At 37.8% G+C, this 26,625-nt stretch overlaps 2 protein-coding genes across 4 annotated transcripts in view; both read left to right on the forward strand.

The window, feature by feature from the left end:
- Positions 1-3: 3 nt before the first annotated feature.
- Positions 4-6,656, forward strand: LOC110054061 (transcription cofactor vestigial-like protein 4). Of its 2 annotated transcripts, XM_020760392.2 has the most exons (4): positions 4-141; positions 219-285; positions 1,112-1,271; positions 4,575-6,656. In XM_020760392.2, the coding sequence occupies exons 1-4, from the start codon at positions 139-141 to the stop codon at positions 5,050-5,052; spliced, it is 708 nt and encodes a 235-aa protein (XP_020616051.2). In that variant the 5' UTR covers positions 4-138; the 3' UTR covers positions 5,053-6,656. The 2 variants fall into 2 exon arrangements, with proteins under 2 accessions (XP_020616051.2, XP_020616052.2); XM_020760393.2 differs by lacking the exons at positions 4-141; positions 219-285 and adding an exon at positions 869-1,011.
- Positions 6,657-11,557: 4,901 nt separating this feature from the next.
- LOC110064320 (centriole and centriolar satellite protein OFD1-like) overlaps positions 11,558-26,625 on the forward strand; it is a 21,296-nt gene continuing 6,228 nt past the window's right edge. Inside the window, exons 1-14 of one of the 2 annotated variants that reach the window (XM_089273137.1) lie at positions 11,558-11,703; positions 12,106-12,309; positions 13,509-13,577; positions 15,599-15,632; positions 17,076-17,174; positions 18,224-18,366; positions 19,642-19,731; positions 20,283-20,366; positions 20,648-20,754; positions 21,218-21,337; positions 21,868-21,941; positions 22,275-22,366; positions 22,773-22,850; positions 26,443-26,504. In XM_089273137.1, the coding sequence (XP_089129263.1) occupies positions 11,623-11,703; positions 12,106-12,309; positions 13,509-13,577; positions 15,599-15,632; positions 17,076-17,174; positions 18,224-18,366; positions 19,642-19,731; positions 20,283-20,366; positions 20,648-20,754; positions 21,218-21,337; positions 21,868-21,941; positions 22,275-22,366; positions 22,773-22,850; positions 26,443-26,504 (1,337 nt within the window). In that variant the 5' untranslated portion in view covers positions 11,558-11,622. The remainder of the gene's footprint in view (positions 11,704-12,105; positions 12,310-13,508; positions 13,578-15,598; positions 15,633-17,075; positions 17,175-18,223; positions 18,367-19,641; positions 19,732-20,282; positions 20,367-20,647; positions 20,755-21,217; positions 21,338-21,867; positions 21,942-22,274; positions 22,367-22,772; positions 22,851-26,442; positions 26,505-26,625) is intronic. The other variant, XM_089273138.1, reaches the window with a different exon arrangement.

The following is a 26,625-nucleotide window of genomic DNA, read 5'->3' on the forward strand; positions in this document are numbered from 1 at the left end:
TCTTCGTCATGACTAATTCTTTTCATTCCTGAACACAAATCGCATGTTTGTTTCTATTTATGACATGGTGCAGTCTGAAACAAGCTTCTAGGGGCAGGGACTTCACCACAATTCCCTCTGTCTGAGGGAAAAACAATTATGGTAAGCTCTCGTTGTTGAGAAGTTCATTTCTTATTGCGCTGTCGACAGTTAAGGTTAAAGTTTGTTCAATCCGTCAGATAATGGAGACTCCATTGGATGTCCTGTCACGAGCAGCGTCCCTAGTACAGCCAGACACCAGAGAAAGTAAGTTGCAATAAAGGTTTTACTGTTGTTTTAATTTACCCCGATTGAAATGCATTTAGAGGTTTTATGGAGCTTATATTTAGTTCGCCGCACGTTAATACGTAAAGGTATGCTTAGCTCTTAAATATGCGAACATGCCAGTTTCTCCATGTATATTTTCGTTCTGTTCGACTCCCCACGACATCGTTAAACCACTAAAAACTAGCAGTTCGAATTTTTCACTCATCTCTCAAACTCCCGACGATTTAGCGATTTGAACTTGAGTTACTAAGCAGTATACAACCATCATAGTTATGCTATGCTTGGTATGGGAAAAAATTGCTCGTTATGCTAATAAACAAAGAATTCATATTTGACATCGGTGCATAAGCCTATGTTATATTCCGCTCGTAGGCAGCCCACCTAAAACCAATATACTCTTTTTATTTACAATAATTTTCTTAGGTAAATCAATGAGTTGTTTTCTTTGGACCGTTCGACTACTTTTTGACGTGATATTCAAGCATTAATTTATCAACCATTGTGAATCAGCGTGCACGTTGCTTGCATCACTAACATTCCATGAAAATTTTTAGGCTATTATAATTCTCCGGTTACTAAACGATTCTTACCGTGATCTTTAGTCGCTCTCTGTCAAAGAAAGCAACGTTTATGAAAGAAAAATATCTCAGTTCTTCCCCTATTTGTTCTTGATGGTGCGAAGTTTCACCGTGGAGAACAAACAAGGTTAGAACTATTAGTGGGGATTCAAAAGAAATGTTGGTTTGATTTTCGTGTTTTGATACCGGAATGTGAACTAACATGTATCTCAAATCGTTTGGTTTAGAATCGGAGACAGAAGCAGGCGAGGAATCACCTAAGGTAATGCCATCAGCTGAAAACCGGAGAAAGCGAAATCTTGAAAGAAGAGACATCGCACAAGCGTTGAATTTTGATGATAATCGTTTAGAAAAACTCTCATCGGTGAAGACAGCTGGAACTCAAACGTAAGTGTACTCTCAATGAAGTAGTGATGACGGTTTAGTGCATTTTGACATATACTGTACAGGTCATAACTTTTACAGAGAAACAAGAACGTTAAGCTACAGAACGAGATCTATTATTCCTTGGAAAAGTTGATTTCTGAGCTCAAAATAAACACGAAAACATGTCTCTACACGTGAAGCAGATCTGCAAAACAGCCTCTCTTAGCGGTCCCTGGATATCGGTTTTCATGACATAATTTTTTACACCACTCTAGCTTACGTTTTTTGCGGTTTCTGTTCTATTTATGGCTGCTGTATGTAAACTAGTCAAAAAATTCAGCTCCACGACATTCTTCAAATTTTTATGCAGGCAACAATAATTATTATTAATATAACTTAACAACTAATGTTCGTTAGGTTGATGCAAGGCAACTATATGACAGACTTCAAAGGGTCTGATCTTTTTACTGAGGGCATTAACTACGTTCTGACAGTTATTTAATCACACGCACTGGTTGAGTTTTGTAAGCTGATTGCTCATCATTCACATGTACACCTTTGGCAAGAAGAAAACCTCAAGCTCAAAGTGAAGCTTGATCAATGGTAGAACAATTATACAGAGAAAATAGAGACTGGTCAGGGCTGTGGATCCATTTAAGATATGTTTTAGAAAATAATCCAAAGCAAATACGTGTGCTGATTTGTTTAAAACCGTGTTTCTATTAAACAGTTAGATTATGAGCTGGAGATTTCCTATTGCGTGGTGGTTGATGAGGATGCAGCCTGAGTCAACTATCATGCATAGAAATAGAGAGTGAATAATCTAATTGTTTTAGTATAAATTTACTGGTCGTTCAGAACTTTATCTAAAGCCTCTTCACGGACACTTCGAAAACGTCAAGAAGTGGCCATCATTTTGTTAACAAGCGCACATTGCTACGCTATTCATTACATGTATCTATCACAGAATAGGCAGTAAGTAGCGTAGCCAATCAGAGAACGGCATTCGTGATAGAACACTAGTAGATTTATTCTCGGTTTTCACCAGTCATGTGATCAAAACTAAAAATCGTAACCATTCAATAAATAAATTCAAGAATCTGGAATATGATAGATGATTGCTATATAAACAACCTCGCCAAGAATCAGGTTTCTGCCGTTTTTCATTCGCCCGTTATTCGCAGAAGCGTGTCATCCAAATTTACAGAGCTTTGTATGGAGACGCCATGTTTGTGCCCTTCGGAGGGGCACAAACATGGCGACCGTAAAATAACAAAAACATCCGTCATTGAGTTTTGCTATTGAAACGAAAATTTTTACTCTAGTGCTCCGACACATTGAAATAAATGCTTCTTCTAGTGCAAGCACCATTTATTTAACAAAAACTAAAGCGATAACTCATCTTTTGACCTGCGCGACAGTCTTTTCTGGCCGCCATTTTCATGTCACGCAACGCAAAAGCTTGGAGTGCTCTGGTACAAAAAGAAGAACTCTGTCGAGCTAAAACATTGTCAAACGTCACGTTCCTACAGGGTCTTTTATCTGATGAAACTAAAACCTCGGAAGGATAATTTCTAATTTTGGAATGTGACTACGTCACATGAAAACCAAGAATACTAACACTCAACAGAAACACAAAACTAGCATGAGCAGATGAAGTAATGATGGCATGTGCAAAGAGAATTTACATTTTGATGATCAAAGTAAACAAGTTGTTTTCCTTTTTTTGTCACAGTATTTTCTAAAAGTAATAGAAAACATGTTCTCCGTGTTTCTATCGAGTTATAGAGACACTGGTGAAAGTTTGAGAGAACTGGAAAAAGCTGTGGAAACACTCATCTGTTGGCTTGTGTTCCCACAGCATTTCTCATTCTCCTAAACTTCCACTCCTGTTTCTATTAAACAATTAGATTATTCGCTCTCAATTTCTATCACGTATAGAAATCAAGAGTGAATAGTCTAATTGGTTTAGTATAAATCTACTAGTCATTCAAAACTTTATCTAAATACTCTTCACAGACACCTCAAAAATGCCAAGAAGCGGTCATCATTCTGTTAACAAGCGCACACTGCTAGTGAGTAGCATAACCAATCAGAGAACAGCATTCGTGATAGAATGCTAGTAGATTTATACTGAAACTCGATAGAAACATGGTACATGTTTTCAATTTTTTAAACATTCCATTGCATGGGGCACAAAACAGAGAGTAAAATTAACAGTAATTACTAAAACAACAAAACACTTTTTTTCTCCCTAAAACATCAAAAATTTGCTTTAATTTTCACTTGACATGTGTTTTTTTATTTACTTATTCTTCTGATAGCTTATGAACTTGTATAGTGAGGAACACATTTGCAATGTATGAGCAACATGTTTCTGAATCAAAAAATCACAAATGATAGACCCTTATCTTTATATAATGGCTATCATTTTAGAAATATTCGTTGATACAGTCGAAGCCCTATTAAGCGGCCACCTATTAAACAGCCACCCCAATTAGGCAGCTAGTAATCAAAGTCTCAATGAGAACTTTTCTATTGTTTCAACTTCTATTAAGTGGCCAGCCCCTTTTAAATGGCCACTATCCATTTCCCCAGGGGTGGCCATTTAATAGGGCTTGAACTGTACACATTTGAATTAGCCTCACTAAACTCATTTGAGAGGACAATTTCTTTTCTAATTATCAACTCAAAAACAAAGTTAGTCAGGCTAGGTTAAATACTTACAAAATAATTTATATTGCATGAAAAGGGTCTATTAAAGCAACGTAAACACTGAAGAGCTAGTTTGTTTGGACAGTTTTAAAGACTAATAGTGTGGCTACTCCAACCAAGATCACCCAATGAAATTCTTTATAAATTGAACAGTAGCGTTTGAATATTAAAACAATAGAAATGGTTGCCAATCAATTGTTGCTGACAGTGCACAGCCATGGCTTCCTCAGATTGATATTTATTTTTCAGAAAACTATTGTTTTCATTCATTAAAATTGCACGGAATTTTGTGGGAGTAGTCACACTGCAACAGAGGTGATTGTAAAACGGTATACATGAACCATTATCACTTATTATGCTTGATAGGTTTGAGTGAACTAGGAATAAAAAGTAATACAAAAAAACAGCTTTCAAAACATAATTTCGTCAGTGCATGCAATATTATTAATGATTACCCTATGAAACCACCTTCAACTGAACTCTCACTTACAAGAGTCTCATGTAGGTTACTTATTCCCTGAGTGTAACTTTTATAAGCATCACAACTATGTGAGAAGTGTACAACAGCCAGTTCAGGAAATTGATACTAAACTTATGTTGGTGTTGCAGGTCCCCTTTGCAGACTGTAAACCCTGTATCTGCAGCAAAGTCAAGAATTGATTCTGGGCCACCTCCTCTGATTTCAATTGTTCCAAAATCAGAAGATAATGGATATATGCATTCTCACTTACCTCCACACTCTCGACCATCTGTAATCACATCCACTAACATCATGCGAAGGCCAGTTGGTTTTTTGGGACCATCACACCTGTATGGCCCTGCGGAAATGTTTTGTTATCCAGGCCCTCACAGACGTGAAATTGTTGAGTCAGGAATCATTGATCCTTTTGTAGAAGAACACTTTCGTAGAAGTCTTGGTGAGGACTATAAGTGTGTGAGCCCAACATCAATGTCTACAGCAGGTTCAGTTGACGATCACTTTGCAAAGGCTCTTGGCGACACGTGGCAAAAGCTAAAGAAATCTGAAGTATCCAATCAATCATCAAATCCACCTCAGCTGCAGTCAATTATCTCACCTGCAAACTGAGTATTGGTTTTGTCTTCCCTAAATACTCTTCAGATTACTGAAAAACAGACCCTGCAAGGTGTGCACTGTTTTCAGTGTCCTGCAGTTGGTTGAGTCCCCTGTCAAATGTTCATGAGTGGCAGTGGAAGATAAACCCTTAGAAAATTCAGCTATGTGTAAATGAGAAAGCTATAAATCACTGCAAAGTTGAGTTTATTTAGAGTGTAGAGAACCTGCAATGCTTGAACTTTTCAGTTCAAAAGATCATTTCAGGTATATTTTGACTTGCTTTCTGTTGAATGTGCCTTGAGTTACATACTAAGTTGAATTCTACACAAATCATCAAGCTTTACCCTTCCTCAACATTATCAGTTGTATGGTAAGGCCATTCTGCAGGGTTACCATCTGTTTTAAAAAAAGGGAATCTGTTTTCATAGTTATTTTTTATACATGGAGAAAAAGAAAATTGAAAAGAGTTAATTAATATGTACAATAAACAAATTCAGCCACTTAGTTATTAATGATTTTTCACTTTTCTTTATTTTTAAGCAACTGTTAAATGTAAGGTTCATTTTGTCAGTTATAAATGAGGGGTAGTTATGGTTCATCGTACATTTTTTTTTATTATTAGTACCAAAAAACTTGAGCAGATTCCTTACATTGAATTTAGTAAACTAGACAGGTTTTACAAAGTAAAACTATTCGTGACATTTGACACCAATCAGATTTCAACAAGCTACTTCCAACAATATGTTGATTTTCACAAAAGAAGTTTGGATACAGTGTGATCATTATTTTTCAGTGATTTTTAGACCAATATTATTGTTACATGTAAGATCTACATGTATTTGGGAAAGACAAGATTAAACAAATTAGGGAAACTAGACTTTTTCTTTCAAGAACACTGCCATGATTGCTTTTAGTTTTGCATAAGAACCATTTTAGCTATTAAACTAGCTCTAAAACACAGGAGTCTGCAACTGACTGACCTGACTCAATCAGTATCCTCAAGGCTATGTCCAGTCAGTACCGGTACAAAAATGGTCTGGTCCAGCTATGTGTCCTTCATATGAGGCAGATTCAGTGCCAGTTTCGTACATGATCAACACAAGCAAATCCTTTGCTAAGAAGTCTCTGACCACATTAGTTTGGAGACTAGTCCCGTGGGAACATAGCCAATGGGCTTTAAGGTCTTATAGGGTTGGTCCAGTTTGAGTCACATTTTTGGCCTGGATCATTTGGAACCGACTCTGTGAGAGCATAGCCTAGCAAAGTTAAAAATTATCTTGTGGATTGCATTAGGTAGGCACAGGCATTTTCGTAGGCTTTTTGAATTTCTGTCAACTTGTTACTCCGCTTGTAACATTGTATTTGGTCAGGTTACCATTTGTGTGGCAGATCAGATCTGTTCACATTGTTGACTTGTACCCTGATGACTCTTGGTGCAAGTCAATTGATATGGTGTTGGAGCAAGTAGTGCGACAAGTTGTTAATTATAGAGCTCGTAAGATAATTGTAACATAGTGTGGACACAGGTGTCGAGAGCTATTTAATATATTGTGTAGTAATTAATGTAAATATCTTTACGGTTGCTAAGAAGTTTATTAAACCTTGGTTTAATCGTCTCTGGTAGTTGTTATTTTGTAGTGTTTGATGTAAAGGTAATTAAGGTGCTTTGGATCTCATATCTTTTAAGTGTGGAGTTCTTTTGAACGAAGCATGATACATACGGGCTGGCTGATGAGACTGTCGACTGGAGCAGGGGCATGTTCCTAGTGCGTCCACCTTGAACAAGCTCCACGTTTGGAAATTTTACTGTGAACCTCTTTATTCATAGACTGTGCCACAAGTCAACCCCATGACTTTCAGGGTAGCATAGCTAAGCGAGCGAAGCGAGCTGCGGGGTTTTAGGTCGCGAAGCGGCTGAACGAGCGACGAAGTCGAGAGAGGTCGATCTTCCTCTGGCGGGTAATGAATAAACAAGACGAAGAACTTTTCTGAAAGTCTACTTTATTCACTGCTTGAGCATTGAATCCTAAAACGGTATTGCAAAGGAGAGAGTCTTCAGTTCCATGTCTCCATTTATATTGTGCATGCCTTCGCGGCTTGAAGTTCCATGTGAAAACTAGAAAGTTTGCGTATCGTTCGTAGGAAACCTATTGATGTCACCTTGACTGTACTTGATGGATGAATCCCTCTGCAGATTACATATAGATGTAGACGTACTTTTGTTGATCTATGTTTCTCGATCCATTCCATCTACTTTCACTAATAGCCTATGTCTGATCTCGCCCCCGCCACTACCTGGAAGCCGGTGTAAACTTTTGAGACTTGGGCTTACTGGCTCTTTCCCATTGGTGTAAGTGTTTCTTTTTATGGGGTCAAGCAAGGGCTACGTGATAAGCAAAGCACCAAACCCCAACCTTGAGGGTTAAGGGCCGTCCTTCGCCAATCTTTGTAGTTAACTGTCCAGCTATCAGTAAACTTAATTTGTGTATGCATATCGTATATTTGCTCTCGTTTTATCCGTGACCAGAGTGGATTCATCGGTGCCTTTGATGCACCATGATCCGAGTGATCTTGGATCACTGAGCTGGATCCAGATCATCCCAATGGAACGCACTCTAAGCGAAGAAGGCTCAAACATTGGTACGCATAAAGGGAGCAGCCAAATTCCTTCTACTAATTACAGTCATGCAGAGAGGCATGCCAGCCGGCAGTTATAGCTTGCTCCAAGACATTCAAGATTAGTTCTGTGTGCGAGTCCTTGATCTGTCCAAATTACAGTGGCCACAGAGTGATGCATCTCTACACTCAAGCGAGCCGAGTGAGTTGCTCAGAATTAATTTTCCCCAAGTCGTGTTAATTTACCGTTACCAAGTTCTGTTTCAGATTTTCCCGTTCCGAAGAGAGAGAAGTCCAGCGTCAGAGATGTCAAATGCTGAAGTCAGGAACATGCATGTGTAAACAGGATGACAACATGGCTAAATTGGCAAGAAGGATATATACCAGATGGGAAAAGGAAGCGGGGTAGACCCAAAAGGGGGTGGTACTCGAAACCCGGCTCAAAAGGAGGGCCAAAAGGCCGCACTAACTGGAGGAATAGCAATACTATGGAGGCCTTGTCGCATTGGCCGACAAGATCAGAAGATGGTGATCATGATGATGGTCGGGGGCCTCCGAGCTCGTTTAGGAGGAAACGAACATTTATTTTGGGTATAGTGAAACCTGTATTAAGCGGGCCCCATATTCAGCGGACACCCTCTGTTAGGTAGACACCAGCTTGAATCTCAAATTTTTCTTCCTACATTTATTGTAAAATAAACCTGCATTCAGCGGACACCTCTATAATGCGGACACCAATATTAAGCCATTTTGTGGCACAAAACCTGGAATAAGCGGACACTTCAAGGGCTTTTTACTTCTGAAAGCTCAGCTCGGACTCTATCTGAACATTGTTCAGCGAAGTCGTTTTAAAGCTAAGTAATACTGGTCAGCGGATAGCTTGTCTTGGCATTAACCATAATATGGTGCTGATGGATGCCCAAAATCAAAGGTGTGTAGCTATGGTAATGGTGCTATTCTCTTATTTTTTTTAAGGCCTTTTGTATTGGCGCCATGTATATATTTAGCCAAGCGTAAAAGCGGAGTTCCTGGGCCGCGTTGTTCAAAACCTGAATAAACTAACCCAGGATAAAGGTTTTTTTTTAACTTGGCGGTGAGGTTTTCTGTTTATATTGTTTGTACGTCTGAGTTTCAATTATCTCAAACTACACAAAACATAAGCAGTGGAAAACATATTTATTCAAGAAAAATTATTTACACTTTGGCAATTGGTAAACTTTTAATCCTGGTTTAGCATAAGGCGGGGGTTAACATGAAGGCCATATTTTGGCTGAGTGTTATGGTTTGATTGCAAATATCTCGTTCACGTTTCAAACAGTGAAAAATCTCTCTGCTCATTTCACATAGCTACGTTTTGGGCTGGTTTGTAAATTTTTTGGTGATTTTTGGGCATAGTTGGGGATAAATAGTTTTTCTCAAAGGATTAGTAAAATTTATGGAATACGAAATTTTGAAGATTTGATGTTGTTTTAAAATTAGAATTTGAATTTAGAAATTGGTAGACGTACACCAAACAGTTGCCCACCAACCCGGGGTGCCCTTTTGAGGGCAATCAACTGTCTTGTGGTGTTCCAAACTCCTTTTTAGTGCAGAGTGCACTATTGGGATGGTTATGGGGGTTGCCTGCCGCTAAGGAACTAAGGCGCTATGGCACTATGGCGCTAAGGTGTAAACTTTAATGTTTGTTTAATTAATTAATTTCAATTAATTAATTAGTCTAGAGGCAAGGAAGTAATGGGAGTAGGGTGGGAAAGGTACATGTGTACTCTACGTAAAACACATTCCATCGCCGTCGCTTAACTTTGAACATCGCAAAGCTATATATTTGTTTCAGGTAACCCCTTGCTCTCCTTGTGGTACCATTCTCTTTAGAACAAAACTAATTTGCCCTAAACGCATGCGTAGATTAGTTAGGGTTCGTGGCTTCTATATTAGGTGAAGGATACATTGCATACGGAATCACGCACAAATGTTGAGTGGTTTTCCTTATGGTAGAGCTCAACATGTAAGACGCATGCGTTCTAGCATTGTTAGTGTTATACACTATCTTTACGCGCAGTATTTTATATATCGTGTCATGCGACCAAGGACGGCAGTTATTTTTCAGGTAGCGCCAGTTGTCCCTTTTTATTGCAAAAGTGAAACGTTACTGTGGCTGCGTAGCTTTTAGAATTACAAACAGGTCGGTTCAACAAATATCATCTGCTGTTTTCAATCTACAATAGTGTGCTTGTCAGAGTTCAAATATATTGCTTCTCCTCAGCGACTTGTTTATTTCTTGCCTTAATTGTGTCTGTAAGAGAGACCAAAAAGTTCTCAAGTTAGTGGCGTTAATACTCCGCAAATTGTGAATTTGTAACAAAAGAAACCAGGAAAATGCTTAAATATTGCTGCAGACGCCGTGGCACCTAATGAAAGCGCAAATTAATTTAATCAGTCTTTGAGGAGACTCATTCATATCGGCCAAGTAGCGCTGTTTATCTTCAATACTTTTCGTTGAAAAGCTTCTCAGCCATCAATATCGTTGTGTGTTAATTTTGAATTGTTTTATTGTTAACAACAAAGGTGGCAACAGAAAAAGAAAGTGGTATTTCGTGACTATCTGATAATTAAATTAGTTCTTGTTCATCGGTAAAAATTTGCATTTTTAGTAAAACATCGTCTCTGTTCCGTTTCTTCATCACGACATCAGATATTTAACTTTCTTTCATTTATCTCCAAAAAACAAGGACATCTTCCGTATGTTTTGGAGAAAACAAGGGTTTCATATTACATGGCTTTGCGAGGAAAACAAAAGTATCAAGTTACAAAGTTGGCGTGAAGAGCTAAATTGTCACGTTTGCTGCTTCAGCGTATTGTTGAATTTAAAATGAACGAAAATCAACTTAAAGCACCAGTAGTAATTAATTTGTGCGTAATGTTTGGACCTTGAATGAAAATACAACCTTGAAACATACACACTGCAAAGGGGAAAAGCCGTAGCAGACTACCAAGGTAGACACAAACCGGAAGTGAACCGAGTAGGGGTGAGTACTTATGGGACTACTGTACCAGAGCTATCAATTGCGCTCTGCACTATCTGAGATTGTCTCACTAGTTATCCTTTTAATCCCTCTTTAAACTTCCTAAAATTTCACTTAAATTCATGTGTACCCCCGCCTTAACCGGCTCAGTTCCGAACAACTCAGCCCTTGTTACAGTAATTTAACCTGGTTTAAGCCTGCGATCCAATCGAAAAGCCGGTACTTCGTCAGTGGTTAACTTCACAAAACACGTTACCTCAATGAGCTCAAAACTTGAGCCCGCAATGTGCTCAAGCGATACTGGTCAGTGGATACTTTGTTTTGACAGGTGTCAATTGACCACTCAAAGATGTACGCTGTAAACCAAGGTCGCATGTTCTATTAGCTGGAGTATGGGCGCCATGTTGTGCGACGTCGCCGTCGTCGTCGTCGTGCGTACGTGCTCACGAATAATATTGCTAGCCATTTTTACCACGAGAAAAGCAATTCACGGGTTCCTATGAGTCTAGGACGTATAGGGCTCCGTTTGGCGGCCTTTGGGGCCGCCGGAGCACGTACAGACAGTCACGTGACAACCAAAATTATTTAGAGCGATCGGTTACCAAATATTTTCTAAGGTGTCGGGCTCCGTTCGCGCCGCGCGCCTTCAGCGCGCAGGAACTCCGCTATTATACAAATGAACATAAAATGTGGTTAAATTAACATCATATCAGTATGAAAATAATTAAAATATTATAACAGTAAACTCCATATATGCAAACCTAGCAAATGTGTAATAATTTTTGCAACTTGAGGTCGAGGGTTTACAGTGACAAAAAAGAACCATAAGCGCTTGCGCTTCACACTCTTGTCCCAGGCTATCGCTCTTATTTGAAGTAAGCTAAGTTGGTGTACTGGAAGCTAGAGTTTGCCGCCATGTTTGAAAACAGGCAAAAACAAAAATATGGCAGAACTGTCCAACGAAGAGTTCAGAAAGAGTCTTTTTACAACTTTTCGGAGTCGTGGCGTGTTAGAGGCTCTGAAGGTGAGCTCTTCAGTATTAAAGTGATTTATCCTAAGTTATTATCACTGATGTCCAATACTCCATGTACGAAATAATATATTTTTTGTAGTAAGTACGTTTCCCAGTTTCATTTTTTTGCCCTGCAGTAGTACTAGTGTAAGGGGGCGAATCGATTTCAGTGCAGTGCTTTAATCTTTATTATTGATTAACATCAATTTTCATCGATTACTGGTTTCATTATTAGGCCGGGTTAAGCGGATAATTTAGTTGTATAGGGTAAAGTTGCTGTGTGCCCAACAACAGAGTACGATGACTAAATTTTATTTGGAAAACATTATAATATATACTGTATTTAAAATTCAACTGCTGGTAAGTACAGACAGATGGATAGGTTAAATTAAAAATTGTGATTTGTTTCCTTAGTCTCAGCTTAGAAATCGTCTCATAACAGAACTCCAGGAGACTGCTGGCAGGGATGGATTGACAGCATCGTCTGACCCCTCAGGAGTTTCAGAGAATTTATGTGAACTTGCGGCAAACAGCCTTGTTGCTGACCATTTAAAGAGGTTTAAATATGATTATTCCTTATCGGTTTTTCTACCAGAGAGTGGTTTGGATCAAAACAAGGTAAAATTAACATTTAGGCATTAAAGTAACGCATGGAAGATTTGTACCTAAAAACATTATGTACAGGTCATGAATAATATGTTGAGCATTTACTTTCCTCTATCTGCTATTTTGGGGGAAGGGAGGGAGGGGACAGGAACCCAGGAGAATAGGGGGTGGGAGGCAGGAGAGGAAAGGGTGGGAAGCAGGAGTTCTAAGAAGGTGGGAATCATTTATTTAACGTTAAAATACTTTCAAAAATAAGAACCCAAAATGTTATTTGACTTTCATTTCGCCTATTTTGAGTGTTCTGGGCCAATGGAAAAATGGAAAAACTTCCAGTAAAATTGGAAACCCTTTTACAGTGGTTATGTCATAGGTCATGAAATGTTGTTTCTTAACCTTTTAAAAGATGTGAGTGAGAGGGGCAACGCTGAAAACAAAGGCATGCAGAGAGCCATTTGACAATAGCCCTTTGCACATTCATTTCTTATTGGAAACAGAAAAAATGTGTTTTTGATACAGCAAATGTTTGATGAAAAATAGTTTGTCCTTGGTTTTTGAATTCTATCATGTCAGTTTCAGGCTGAAACACCAGCAAGTGGTGCATGAGTGGAAAACCATGCCTTCCACTGTTATGTTTGTCCCAGAAACAAGACAAACTTAGAGAGAAACTGAGTGGCTTTACAAACAGGTTTTTTCTCCTTACCTACAAATACCTGTTTTATAACCCAAGAGGAAGTGACACTTGAAGTAGTTACAGCACAGGCAGACCACTCTATGTGTTCCTGTTTATATGAAACAAACAGAATTTATCAACAACCGTCACTATTCAGATGAGATTTTCAGTGTTTTGGTATTAATTCCAGTTTGAAGTGGAGGAAGTTGCGGCTGGCAGTGGCCAAGTTGCAAGCCTTGTCTTCCTCTCTTGTCTTACTGGTCTGCGGCCAAAGCTAATTTCGTAAAAAGACGTTTCAGACGGCCCAGGAAGGTGAAAAAACACCACAAGAGGCGATTAATGTTTCATTTAACTTTATCTGGATATTCAGACCGAGATGTAATTTAGATATGCAATTTTCAGAGCTTTATTCATAACCCTCATAGATTCTGTTCATTTCATACACAAACGCATAGAGTGGTTCACCTGTGGTTACCGCAACACATAAATTGTTTTAAGCTGAAGTAACCAACCATTGCCTCTGACTTAAATGTTGTTTCAGTTACTCACTGTGAAAGATGTTCTCCTATTACTCAAGATTCCTCCAGATTCTCTAGTCTACAAACATATGGTATGCTTAAAAATGTTCTTTTGAAAAAACACTTCCATTATATGTTATAGAGTAAAGTAAGTTTCTTGTCCAAACTAAAAAGGCTAGTAGAGCTTCTTGTGACAGACATAACTGTTAAACAGCTTTATTACATCATACAAGCTCTCTGAACAGAACATCTTGAAAGGTAGTCCAAAAGTTCCAACCGAAATATCTGAATGGAAAATGTGCTCACCATTTGCAATTCTTCACCAATTCCAGTTGCCATCTTGGAATTATGATCTGGTTGAACTCATCGTAGGCTCTCTTGGTAAATTGGGCTTATCCAGAATTTACCACCAGGGACTTTTGCTTACCATTTGCAAAAACCATTGATAAACCAGTTTCTCGACGTGAGCGGTAAGCAGCCCTGGTCACCAGAGTGATTTCTGCATCTCAACTCTGAGGACAAGAACCATCATCATTCATGAAATGTCCACACCATAGTTAATAGGGTACACCAGACCAGTTAAAACAACCTGAATACAGCAGTGGCCTTTTGTGATCATGTTAAAAAGACAGTCCTAAAGTTTGCAGTTGAAGCAAGAAAGAATTTCCTTGTATGAGCTACTTAGTTTCTCTACCAGCTGTTCAAGAAAGTACTCCATCTGTCCAGACTAGCGACAGGATAACTAGCAATATGTGACACGAACAATAACATGATTCCTCAAGTTGCTATGTTTCCATGTACAGTCCAAGAATGGAAAACTGTCAACCACCCAAGAATCTCAATATGTGTGGCTAAGAAATAGAGAGTCAAGGAGCTGCCTACCTCCCAGATAGGAAGGACTGTGTTACAAATATCATTAGTGTCTTGAGATTACCTAGATCTGCATTCTGTTGAAGCCAGAGAATGGGAGAGAGTGGGAGGCAGAGTTGAAATGTTCTGCCACGGGAAACTACATCATGACATCATGATCTGTGCCTTGAAACAATGCACTGGTCTGGCAGCAACATCAGCTGCATGCAGTATGAAATGAACTAATCTTCAAGCTGTGTATGCTTAGACCAAATGGACTGAACATTGACTTTAATTTCTTGTGACTGTGTTTCTAGTGTGTATTACACATACATGTGCTATAACTATGGTTTTCATATATGTTGCAACATGCCTTTAATTTGCTTAGTCTGTACTTTGTGCACATGCTCTTTTCACATACTGAAGAAGGGCTAGACCCGAAACCTTCGTTCATTCTACTATTTGACATTTTGGAAGGGCTTTTTCAACCTTATATTTAGTTTATCATCATAGTTGCATGCATCATATGAGTTGTTTGCTCATTTGTATTGGAAGAATCCGCCAGAAGATGGTCCCTCTATCAGATTAGAGAGTGTAGAAAGGACTCTGTCATTCAACAGCAATATTTGGCCTAGATGTTACTGGCTCATGGTTCCCAAAGTGAAAGGAAGTTCCAAGTCAGCTACACAAAAAGCCTATGTATGAAGATACCTACTTACTCCATTGGAGTTGTTATACAGTATTAACAGCAACAATATGCATTGAGACTTATTGTAAATTTATACTGAAACAGTTAGACTTCTCACACTTGTTTTGCACCAGTGGTAGTCAACCCAGCTGAACCTCATATACTATCTGCTCTTATAATCCATCAAATATTTTCGCTCGCGTGCGGTTGGTCTTTGTTCGAGATCCCAAACTTTCACTTGAGTAGTATATAATTGTACTGTAACTGCAGTGTAAGTACCGTAAAGTAAGGAATATGTATAAGTGGGGTATTTCATGTAACTATCTTAATGTACATGTAAGTATTGCATTGTAAGTAGTGTTTGTAAATAGTTTTGTCTGTAAAAGAAGAACAAAGATAATGAAAACAAACCAACTTTGACTTGTGTTTCTGTAACTTGGCAGACACATAATAATGCTTTACACATTCAATGTATTTTTCAAATAAAATGTTAATTTATATATCAAGTCTCTGTTACCGGTATTTGAAAAAAATTCTCATTTCAGGATTCAAGTATGGCTTTTTTTTCCTTTTCAGGAAACGCTGCTGGACAGGAACAGGTCATCAAAGGGTAAACATCTGAAAAACAGTTCATTTCTGTGAAGTTGTTATCAGTGATAATCAACAATTAGATTATGAGCACAAAATTTCTGCGAGGGTGTTGTAAAAGATCTGAGTTGCTATGCGAGTCAATAGAGTTGCCAAACCCATGTTCTATTGTACCAGTAAACATGTAGTTCCTGATGAGCCAGCACTATGCAAGAACTCAAGCTCAGAACACTAGTGAGAACATAACAAACAGTTTCAGCTTCCACGGGTTGAGATATGAATTAACACAAATATCTTTTCTTTCAACATCTACGTGATAATTTGCAAGAAAATACAGAAGGAGAATTCCAATAAAATGCTTAATTTTTATTTTCTGTCAATGACAAAAATTTTATGCCAATTCCATTTACAGTCAGATAAAACTCTTGAAACCTTGAAACTAAAACCATGAGATTATTTACCCTCAATTCCTATGAGGTTATATAGTTGACTCGGCCTTCAACCTCATCAGCTATTTATAATAATAAATTATGCTTTCCATGGCTTTACCCGTGCAGTAAACATGCAAGGTATTGGGAGAATTTAGCTTTTAAATCACCAGCCATTTGGGTGAGAGATTTACATGCTTTTGGAGTGTTCTCCAAACATCCTCGTTGAATGGGTATATTTTGTCTATATTATTTGATATACCGGTATGTCAACAGTGTGCTTCTTAGTTCCTTTCAATTTCTGATTTCTTTCCACTTAAAAGCCTGAAATGTTTTTCCAGCCAAATTTGCTAGCAAAAGCCTGGAACCTTCCAGACTAGTCAAAACTGCATTTTCACCATACTGTTAGTCTCAAGCCCTGGTCATCACTATTAATTTTTCATTTTATGTTTATACAATCATGTTAATGCAGATTCAGTGCTGCTTTTTAAGTAGTCCTGACCTTAAGTTCACTTACAATACATCTTGATCAATTGACATGTTATTGCAAGTTGATTAATAATAATATTTAATATGATCATTAATCACTACCAGCAAAAGAACAAACCCATTGAACTTTTACACCATCCCTAACTCTAAGGTTAAAATAAGTTTTTTCAAGTTAATTTGATTACCGAGAGTAAAGTCAGCAGTAACCCTCTACTCGAGGTTGTTTTTGTCACATTCTGTAATTAGGTAAATAATTGAAATTTACCTCATATAAATTTTTTAATTAATCTACTCATTATTAAGGTTGGTTATCAGTAGCGCTAATGTAAGCATTAGCATAAGCCAACATATGCAGATGCTGTAAGATATTGATCATATTAAGTACCCTTTGTTAGGAACATTTCCTAGCAAAAGGTACTACTTGGCAGTGCTCTACTGCATCTCCATATGTTGTTTATGCATAATGTGCGAATGAAAACCACCCTTTACAGCAGTCCAGATGACATCTTACTTTGAATGATGGTCTCATTTTATAAATTCTCATACAGGTTTGCTGATAGAGTTATTAAGTCATTTGGCTTTGTCTCATAACTGTGATAAGTCTTCCAAGGGAGTTCAAGCATCTTTACAACAACTTTCTTCAGTAGGTAAGTAACTGAGTTTGCTAGCATTATTATAATGATAAGCACGGGCAACAAGTGGAAATCTCTGTCTAGAAGTTCTGGATGTGCTCTCCCTGGCATAAAGGTTGGAGTGTTCTACCCATCTCTTCATTTGTTTTTCCTTAATGTTTTTGCCCGATTTTGTCTTAAGTGGAGCTGTTTTGCTTTGCTTGGGACCAATTAATTGCTTTTTTGATGCCCTGATACATCCTCTGATATTTCCAGTGTAAGCACCGCTTGAATTCTGGTGCACACTGGTCCATCCAGAACTTGTTTGCACAAGTTCTGGCTTCCTGCTTGACTCTGCTTTGAGCAGTGCAAAGGGCTTTTAGGGTTACTGGTGATGGGGACTGGACCTCATGTATTCCTGAAGAGCAGACTTTTTGGACCCTATGAGTGGCTTCAGTCTTGTAAAGGTAGCATCAAGCCAGTCATCGCTCTTGCCCTTCTTTTTTCCAAAAGCTGATTCTGCAGAAGTGTAGGTGACAGTCTTCAGGTGTTGCTAGAAGCTGTTTGGCTTTTACATCCTTTCTTTCCAATAACTATTGTTGTTACCGAGAAGAGTTTGTGTAACATATTTTCTTCACCCTCCAAAGAAGACCAAATTGCAATACTATTCAACAATTAGACCAGTTAGGTCAATAGCTCATGAGACAAAGCTGAATGGGGCAATGCATTAGGGTCTAATAGTTTTGGTATCACCCAACTAGTTGAACAGAAAAGGCAATAGTAAAGTTAGCAAATGCAAGTTGAAGATATATTTATTTGGAAATAAAATGAAGGAAAGCGTCACACTCGATTGCGCCAATTTTGCTACTCAAGGACTATTACTAATAGTCCTCTAGGAGCATAGCCAATTAAAATGCAGGATTTGCATTAATCCAGTAGTTGGGAGTTACTAAATAACGTTATTCCATCCATTGCTTCTATGCACTATTTTATCTCATCCAGTGAGAGTTTTACTATTATCTCTGGAATTGTCCTTGCTACTCTTTATGTGGAAGGAACTTTAAGCCCCTTGTTTGCTTTTCCAGAGGATAAACTTCAAAGTGTTGAAAAGCAATACCTTGAGGATCTGCAGAAAGAAAATCAGAAGTGGAGTTCGCAGACAGAAAAACATTTATTGGAATTACACAAACAGTGGGAACATAAAAAGAAGAAATTGCTTAATGAGGAGGTAACAAATAAACAGCAAAATCAATAACATTATACTCTAAGTTCTAATAGTTAAAATTGTCATTCTGAAGTGCTTTCATTTTTCCTTAACCAGTACTCTCGTAGGGTATGATCATAGTTTCAAGAACAAGGCTTGCAATGTATCAAAAATGTATTATAACATTAAGGGCCCATTAACCGATCTTTTTGAGCCGTTGCTAGGGAAAATTTAGTCTCATATAACCTCATCATTTTTAGTTAGTTCAGAGTTATTTCATGTGTTTTAACTTTTTCCTGATCAGCAACACTAGTGATGACGTCATCAGGCCACGCCCATGGTCATGTGACTAATACAGAAAAAATGCAAAGGCTCCCAGGCAAATTACTTTCCCGGGATTTTTTTCATTGATTTAGTGTTTTAATTTAAATCCTCATTACGCTATGCATCGATTTTGTTTAATTTCTAAAAGGTCAGATTTTGAGAGCATTCAAAATATTGAAACATTCGTAATTTTCTGAAAAAAGCATGATTTCGAAAAAGGAATGCATAGCTATGTTGCCAACGTTGGCTTTAATCGAAATTCGTCGAAAAAGGCTGAATTTAATGAAAAACCATGTTTCCTTTGGCATTTAAAGAAACCGGAAGTGCACCCGATATCTATTGGAAGTTACCCTATCAGCGCGTGCGCAATTTACACTACCAGCGCACTTCAGTAAGATCAAACAAAGCCATACGGAGTTAGTTTTTCTCTTTCTGTTGCCCTTGTTTTTCTGTATTTCTCTTATTTTGTCTTTGTTTGTACCTTTTTAACTTTGCATTTTGCAAAACACAAAGAAAAACGTGTAAAATGTAAGCGAATTTGCAAGTTTTTGAGTTGTTTTTATTTCCCGCGCTCAGGCTGACGTAAGTGACCGGAAGTGAAATTTCACCTCCTTAGCAACGCACGCGAGTGCGCGCATGAATCAGTTAATGGGCCCTTAAGCAAAATGCAACTATGTAATTCTGTCTTATCCAAATCTTTACATTGTTCTGATCGTGTTTCCATAGTAACTGGTCAGGAGTGTCCTGGCGCAGTGCTTTATTGCTTGATTACTATCCTGCATGCACTACTTTGTCTTGCCCAAAAATGAAACACAAGAGAGTCAAATTTGAACACCCTTCTTTGTAGTACATGGATTTCAATTTTTTGGATTTTGTTTTTTAAAATGCCATTTAGTTTTTCTTTGATAACATCACTGGTTAAAAGTGGGTCATACCTTTTGTGCATGAGTTTGTACTGACATGTGTTTGTTATAGCTTGAATACTTAAAGATGACAGAAATAGCTCGAGTGAAGCTTGAAGAGAAAGAAAAATATCAAAGAGAAGTCCAAAACATTAGGAAACAGGTATGTGTCACAGTTAGGAGAATCACATATATGATGGTCTCATATTATTCAATAATAATAGCTTCTCTGCTTATGAAAAATAACCACTTTCTTCTTGGTCTTACAATGTCCTGTAACATAATCAGGCTAATGGCAATTCAAAACCCTGAAAGAGAAAGCAATTTGACATTGTGTGAATGGTTATGAACTCTAATGAGAGGATAATACATACTGATGTGTCTTCATACTCTTTGAATGTAATATGAAAATTATGTACGACAATAATGAGCTGAAGAAAATTGCAAGTTCTTGGGTATAAAAGCAAGAAATAGTTTGCAGTGACATGATGACATTTTTACTTTGGGGTTATTTGTGTGTATGCTATGGCATGGAGCCAAATATTGTCCCACCCAGGCCTCCTACTAAGCTAATAAGATCGTACTACTTAATATGTTGCCAATTAAAATTAACGGTAGCTAGTTCACTGTAAAATGTTTTCAATGTTGCTTTTAACTTTAGCACCGCAAAACATCTCAGTAGTTTAAACACGCAAATATTGTTACCCTTTCCAGTTTGAGCAAGAATTTGAAGTCAAGGCTAAGAAATTGAAGGCCAGTGAGAAAGAAAAATTACAGCTATTAGGAACTCAAAAAGAGGTGTGTTGTCCTGTTCGTTATGCTTGGTTACTTTAATATATGTTATCTGTTGAAAAGGACATACAGGTTTACATTGCGGCAGCATTTTACTTACGATATTGTTACTAGTTTAATGGTGTACCATGATCACGTTTTCATGTTGACCCGATCAATACCTGTGTCAACTGTGACTAAAAGTTTGTTTCTGTCCTGTTTGTATGAAGGAAATTAACGATCAAGGGTTTCTCAACTTCACATAAATATTCTCTTAATGAGTGTACTTTACTTGTCATTTGCATCAGCTTCAAGAAGAGGAAGCCTATGTGCAGCGACAGAAACTCCTGGAGGACATGTTATCTCTCAAAGAACGTGAATCACAATTTGATTTGAACCACCAAATGAAAACAAAGTAAGTAGTATTTGAATCCTGAGCTCTATCCGAAATCATTTTATTTTATCTGTTCAGAAAGACAAGATTCAATATCAATTTACATTTATGCAATACCATCTCTTGCTCTTTTATTATTTCTCAGCTTTTTCCAAATGTTGTGACATTATTGAGTCATATTTTACATGTATTTTGCTGTGAGTGTGAACCCATTTGACGAGATCTTAGTCCAGATTCTTTTGTCTTTGGGTCTCCTGTAGCAAACTTATTCATAGTCTTACTCGCTGTTTTGACAGTCGCTCGGAGAGCTTGAAAAACGCGTGACCGTTTTGCAGTCTAGGCATTACATAATCCAAGTTGTATTCCATGATTCTATGACTGTGTTCTTTATAAGACCTACAAGCTGGTTATTAGCAAACGGTCGTAAGAATCATTGCTCGTGATATCTACTCTTCACGTAATTCTTTGATTTGCTTCCCACTAGGAGCTTGAAGCTTGAGGAAGAAAGGATCACTGTTTTGTCACAGGAACTAAAAATAAAGAAATCTCTTTTAGAAGATGCAGAGGCTAATTATCAAAGGAGACTCGATGAGGAAGTACAAAGGTGCAAGTAAAAATTAGTGTCACAGGTTTTTGAACTCATAACGTCAAATAATAAAAAGTCAAATTATTCTCGCATTTTGATTGGTTTTTATTTATAATCAATTGGAGGACAGACGTATAGATGACGTCATTAACATTTTTGTTTCTTTGTTTATAAAACAAGAAGATTCCATGTTGTCATCAAAATGTGGTAAGAACATCAGTGTCACACTCGGCTATCGCCTCGTGTGCCACTTTCTTTGTTCTTACCACATTTTGACGTCAACTGTGATCAATTACTGAACAGACGCACGGCAACATGGGATCTATTTGTTAAATACGCTTTGGAAAAAGCAATATGTAAATGGATGTTCTTCACTCCTGCAGAATAGGACAAACTAATGTTGAAGGTAATTACTAAGTTAAAAGAATAAAATGCACAATCCAGTTTCTGGTTACGTGACGGGCGCTTCCTCCTATAAAGATTTCTAGTATTATTATTCTATTATGGTTATTTTATCAATGCCTGATGCTGGTTTCTTGTATTTGCAGACACAAACTGAAATGTGAAGAAGAACTTCATGAAAAGAGACGACATTTAGAGCTCAAAGAGAAACAGCTACAGGGTTAGTTTATGAAATAAATAACATAGGTTGCTAACTTTCATGCGGTAATACTCACTGATAATTTTATAGTCATATTCTTGCCCTTTATGAGAAACGTCTGTTTTAAGGCAAGTGCGAGATTCGGTGAAAAAAGTTCAAAGCCTGAAAGGCTTTAAATATCGTATTTCATTGCTTACAAACTGGAAAAAACCACACTTCCCAACCAAACAATACAATAATTACACTAATTGTAGTTAAATGTCGAATCTTATCACAAATAGTCGAACTTATTTTAAACTTGTCTGACTACAAGAAGACTGTGCAAGGACTGTTGTTCTGTTCGTCCTTTTCCAGGGGATGCGGATAGCTTTGAAAGAAAGCAAGGTATTTATATGAATGCTTCTAACGAGCTGCAAAGAACCAAAGACAAGTTACAACAGTTACAGGTGTGTTCTACGTGGACAAAGAAACCTTAATGTACTCCCGATTTGCTAGAATACAAAACTAACAGACATTGCATAACCTCTGTCAAAACTGTTCATTAACAAAGTAACATAAATATATGTTATTTGCCGGCCGGTAGGTCCGTATTGGGAAAAACTTTGCCGAGGCCTTGAATGCTGCATGTTTTGGTCAGTCTTTTAAAAGGTCTCAAAGAGTCAATTTGACGAACAAAATTTCATAGCAATTACGACAATCAAAAACAAACAAACATACAAACAAACAAAAACAGGACTAAATAAACGTGGCCATCTTAAGTTTGGCTTCTGGGAATACAAATTTCTGAATTTTCAGGTTGTTTTAAGGACAACTACAGTACTGACCCTATTTTTATTTACACTTAACAACTAGACTCAGCTTGAAAGCAACAAGTCCCATCTCACATCAGCTCTTCAGCAGAAGGAAACTGCAAACAAAAGACTAAAAGAGGTAGGTGAACAATATCTGCATTCCTTCTTTTAACCTCATAATTACATTCAACATACGTTTGTCATATTCTGTGGCAGTGAAGGACAGCCATTTACATATTGCTTTTTTCAAAGTGTATTTAACAAGTAGATCCCAGCATCTGATTCTGATTTTCGCGTCTACTTCTTTAAAGTGATCCATTGTATTACAAATAACAAGAATGTAGCAAACAAGGTTCGGAGAATGGGCGACAACAGAGCTCTACCGAATACGAAAACCACATCATATTTTTGTAAGCACGTTTGCTTTTGTCTAGACACAGAATGACGCAAATCTGAAGGAATTGAGCAAATAACGTACCCTTACAATGATGTAGTTTGACTGCGACTGAAATGTGGTTAAGGTCATTCCACGGAAATAGAACCTGCACTGAGAATTTTGTGAAACTTTGCCTATTGATTGTTTATATTATAGGAACTTAAATTTTGAAATAAAAATGAGGGGCCCCCATGTTCGTTTAGGAGCGACAGCACCTTGTTTATACCAATATAAATCATAGTTATGTATAAATCCTTATAATAGTACCATGATTGTAGTCACAATTGCTTGCTAAATTCACGTTTCGGACGATTGCTTTTTGTTCTACACTGAGAATTGGTCCATATTTATTTTACACAGAGAAATCTATTACTCAATTCAAAACAACAGAAAAAAATGATAGGTCACCATACTCGTTTGCGAGAAAATGACGATTTACCTCTATGGCGAGGTCCAACTGAAAAGAAAAAGCCGCCATCTTTTAATGCGCGCGCGCTAATCGCGCGTGAAATTATGCGTAGTAGGGATGCGCAATGCAATACTGGGGAATGACCTCAAGGTCATTCCACTGAAATAGAACCTGCACTGAGATTTTTGTTAAACTTTACCTATTGATTGTTTATATTATAGGAACTTAAATTCTGAAATAAAAATGAGGGGTCCCCATGTTCGTTTAGGAGCAACAGCACCTTGTTTATACCCATATGAATCCTTATAATAGCACCATGATTGTAGTCACGATTGCTTGCTAAATTCACCTTTCCGACGATTGCTTTTTGTTCTACACTGAGAATTGATCCATATTTATTTTATAGAGAGAAATTTATTACTCAATTCAAAACAACAGAAAAAAAAAATGATAGGTCACTATACTCGTTTGCGAGAAAATGACGATTTACTTCTACGGCAAGCTCCAGCTGTGAACAAAAAGCCGCCATTTTTTAATGCGCGCGCGCTAATCACGCGTGAAATTATGCGCAGTAAGGATGCACAATGAGCTTAAAACCACAATTTAAGGTTATTCCTCAGAATTGCATCGCGCATCGCTACTGCGCCCGATTTTCGCGTCATTGGCGCGCACTCACGAGCGCGTGCACAGACACAATATATACAAAATGGTGGCTCCTGGCTTGCGAGAGACAAATCATCGTTGTTTTCTCGAAAACGAGTACCGGGACCTATTGATTTTTTTATTTAGTTTGAGCGCAGAGATCACCTTCTTTCTATACAGTGAATATGGAGCAATTTCTATGGTAGAGTAAAAAATTATCACGGAAAATGAGAGCATAGCTAGCACTCGTGAAAGATAATGTGTTGGCCTAGAAAACTGCGTGCTTGGAACATATCGTATCCCTGTCAACTAAATGAGTGTCCTTATCATGAAACGTACATCAAATTGCTCCATAACATTTATGCAATACATCCATTGTTGTATTTCTCGCTTAACGTTCTCTCTATCTTTCTGCTCTCTTAATACGTAAGGTGAATGGTTTAAATCAGAAGAAGAGCGCGCTATGCAGAATTTCCTTATATGGGCAAAAATTAGAAGAGTGATTTTCATTGGTCGGGAATAATCGGCAGCATAGTTTAAAACAGATAAGGGAAGTTAAATGCTTCTAGGTGAGGTGCTTATGTTCAAATATAAACGTTTCTGAAAGCGGATAATTTCAGGAATTATGGAGTTAATTGATGGTCCTCCTGCTCCTAAACGAATATGGGGATCCCCCTTTTTTTATTTCAAATTTTAAGTTCTCTTGATATAAGTAGCCAACAGGCAAAGTTTGAAAGAAAATCTATTGTGAGTTTTATTTCGATGGAATTACCTTAAGGACGTTCGCGCTAATTGTTTCTGCGCATCCTTACTGCACACGCAAATTCACACGCCACGTCATGTATGAGAACGCGCGCTAAGTAATAAAATAAGCAGTGATAGGGCAGATGGCCATTGCTATAGCTTTGCCTGGATTTAACGATCTTGGACGTTCGGTGACCCGTATTTTTCTTTCCAGAAACATATTTTATTCACAATCATCTCCACGTTGTCCAAAAATGGACAAAAAAAATCAATGTGGGAAGTTAAAAAAAATTCAAGATTTCTGTCCACGGGACATCGAATCCTGCCATCTTGCGGCTGCAAGGCGCGTGAAACTATGGTCGCTAAATGCGAACTTGTGCTTTAAGGAACCTCACCAGTTGACTAAATTCACTTAATAGGTCTACTTAAACAATATTTAGTAGAGAACATTTCGCTTCAAAGATCTAATTGCAATATTTTGGGGCTTGCAGACACTGTGGCCTTATTCGCTAACGAAGCCCGATTTTTCAGATTTAGGGTGTTCTTCCGGGCATGTTCTCTCCAAAACGAAGCCGGTGACCCCCCATTTTTTTACATTTCTGACATAACTAACTCAACATCTTGCAGTGGTAAAAGTCTCGGGAAAAAAATCAATGTTGGAAAATTTTCGCGCGAACGTCCTTAAAAAATCAACTTTCTTTATTCTTGATGTAGGAATAAGGCGTTTCAGCATAACGTATCGCTTCCGTCAGGTGTACTCGACTTTTTCATCCTCATCTTTTTTTACCTTGAATGAACATCACAAAGCATGGTTGACTTGTTTAATCATGAGGAAGTAATAAGGCACTTGCTAGACCTTTAAATACCTATCCCGCGCCAGGTTGTTCAAAGCTCGATTAAGTTAACCTAGGATTAACAAGAATTTTGATTTCAGTTTTGTAACTTTTCGGTGAGGTTTTCTGTTTATAATGTTTGTCCTTCCGTTTTGAGCCTGACTTAGCTCAAACTACACAAAACGTGAGCAGTAAAAACATTTTTATACAAGACAAATTAATATTTTGGTTAACTTTTGATCCTGGGTTAGCGTTAACCGACTTTCGAACAACCCGGCCCAGGTGCTGATCTAAGATAAATAGTGACTGATTTCGAAAACAACGACTGTCTTCTAGGGGGGTCTAGGGCCGTGCTCCCTTAGGAAATGTTCTGGATTTTTTTTTTATTCCTTAAGTCCCCTTTAGGGGGTTTCTGAGTAATTCTAAAAAGTCTGACCAGTTTCCGTTAAACGTTGGAAACGGGTGTGGATCCGCGCCTGCTATCATCCAGAATGCTCTTTGCTGGTCACTCACGATAAAAAAAAAGATGATGAAAAAATTAAGTATACTTACGTCTATCCCTTTTACAAGAATAAAAAAGTTGTTTGTTATATTTCTGGTTTTAACAACATCTTTCAGTCATTGATGTTCTCTTATGTTCTGTTAAGTACTTTTATTTTTATGTAAGGATTTAGAGGTTACGAAGGAAAGGGAGGTGGCACTTTCCAAGGAGAATGCGACATTGAAAAGGTATAAAAGTCGTTTTGTCTTAAGCGTTAAGCCTGTAGGCTACATTTTTGGTAGTTAAACCCCCATAATATATTTTTTCCCCGTTACCACGTATAACACACCTTAATTCAATTGCATTAAG

The sequence above is a fragment of the Orbicella faveolata genome, unplaced genomic scaffold, assembly GCF_042242905.1.
Source record: "Orbicella faveolata isolate gen_17 unplaced genomic scaffold, um_ofav_v1 contig_35, whole genome shotgun sequence".
In the NCBI taxonomy this organism is placed as follows: domain Eukaryota; kingdom Metazoa; phylum Cnidaria; class Anthozoa; order Scleractinia; family Merulinidae; genus Orbicella; species Orbicella faveolata.

Excerpts from the sequence above, each read along its gene's own strand:
- LOC110054061 (XM_020760392.2), top strand. Across the intron at positions 286-1,111 it reads ACAGCCAGACACCAGAGAAA|AATCGGAGACAGAAGCAGGC; the intron begins GTAAGTTGCAAT and ends CGTTTGGTTTAG. Across the intron at positions 1,272-4,574 it reads AAGACAGCTGGAACTCAAAC|GTCCCCTTTGCAGACTGTAA; the intron begins GTAAGTGTACTC and ends TTGGTGTTGCAG.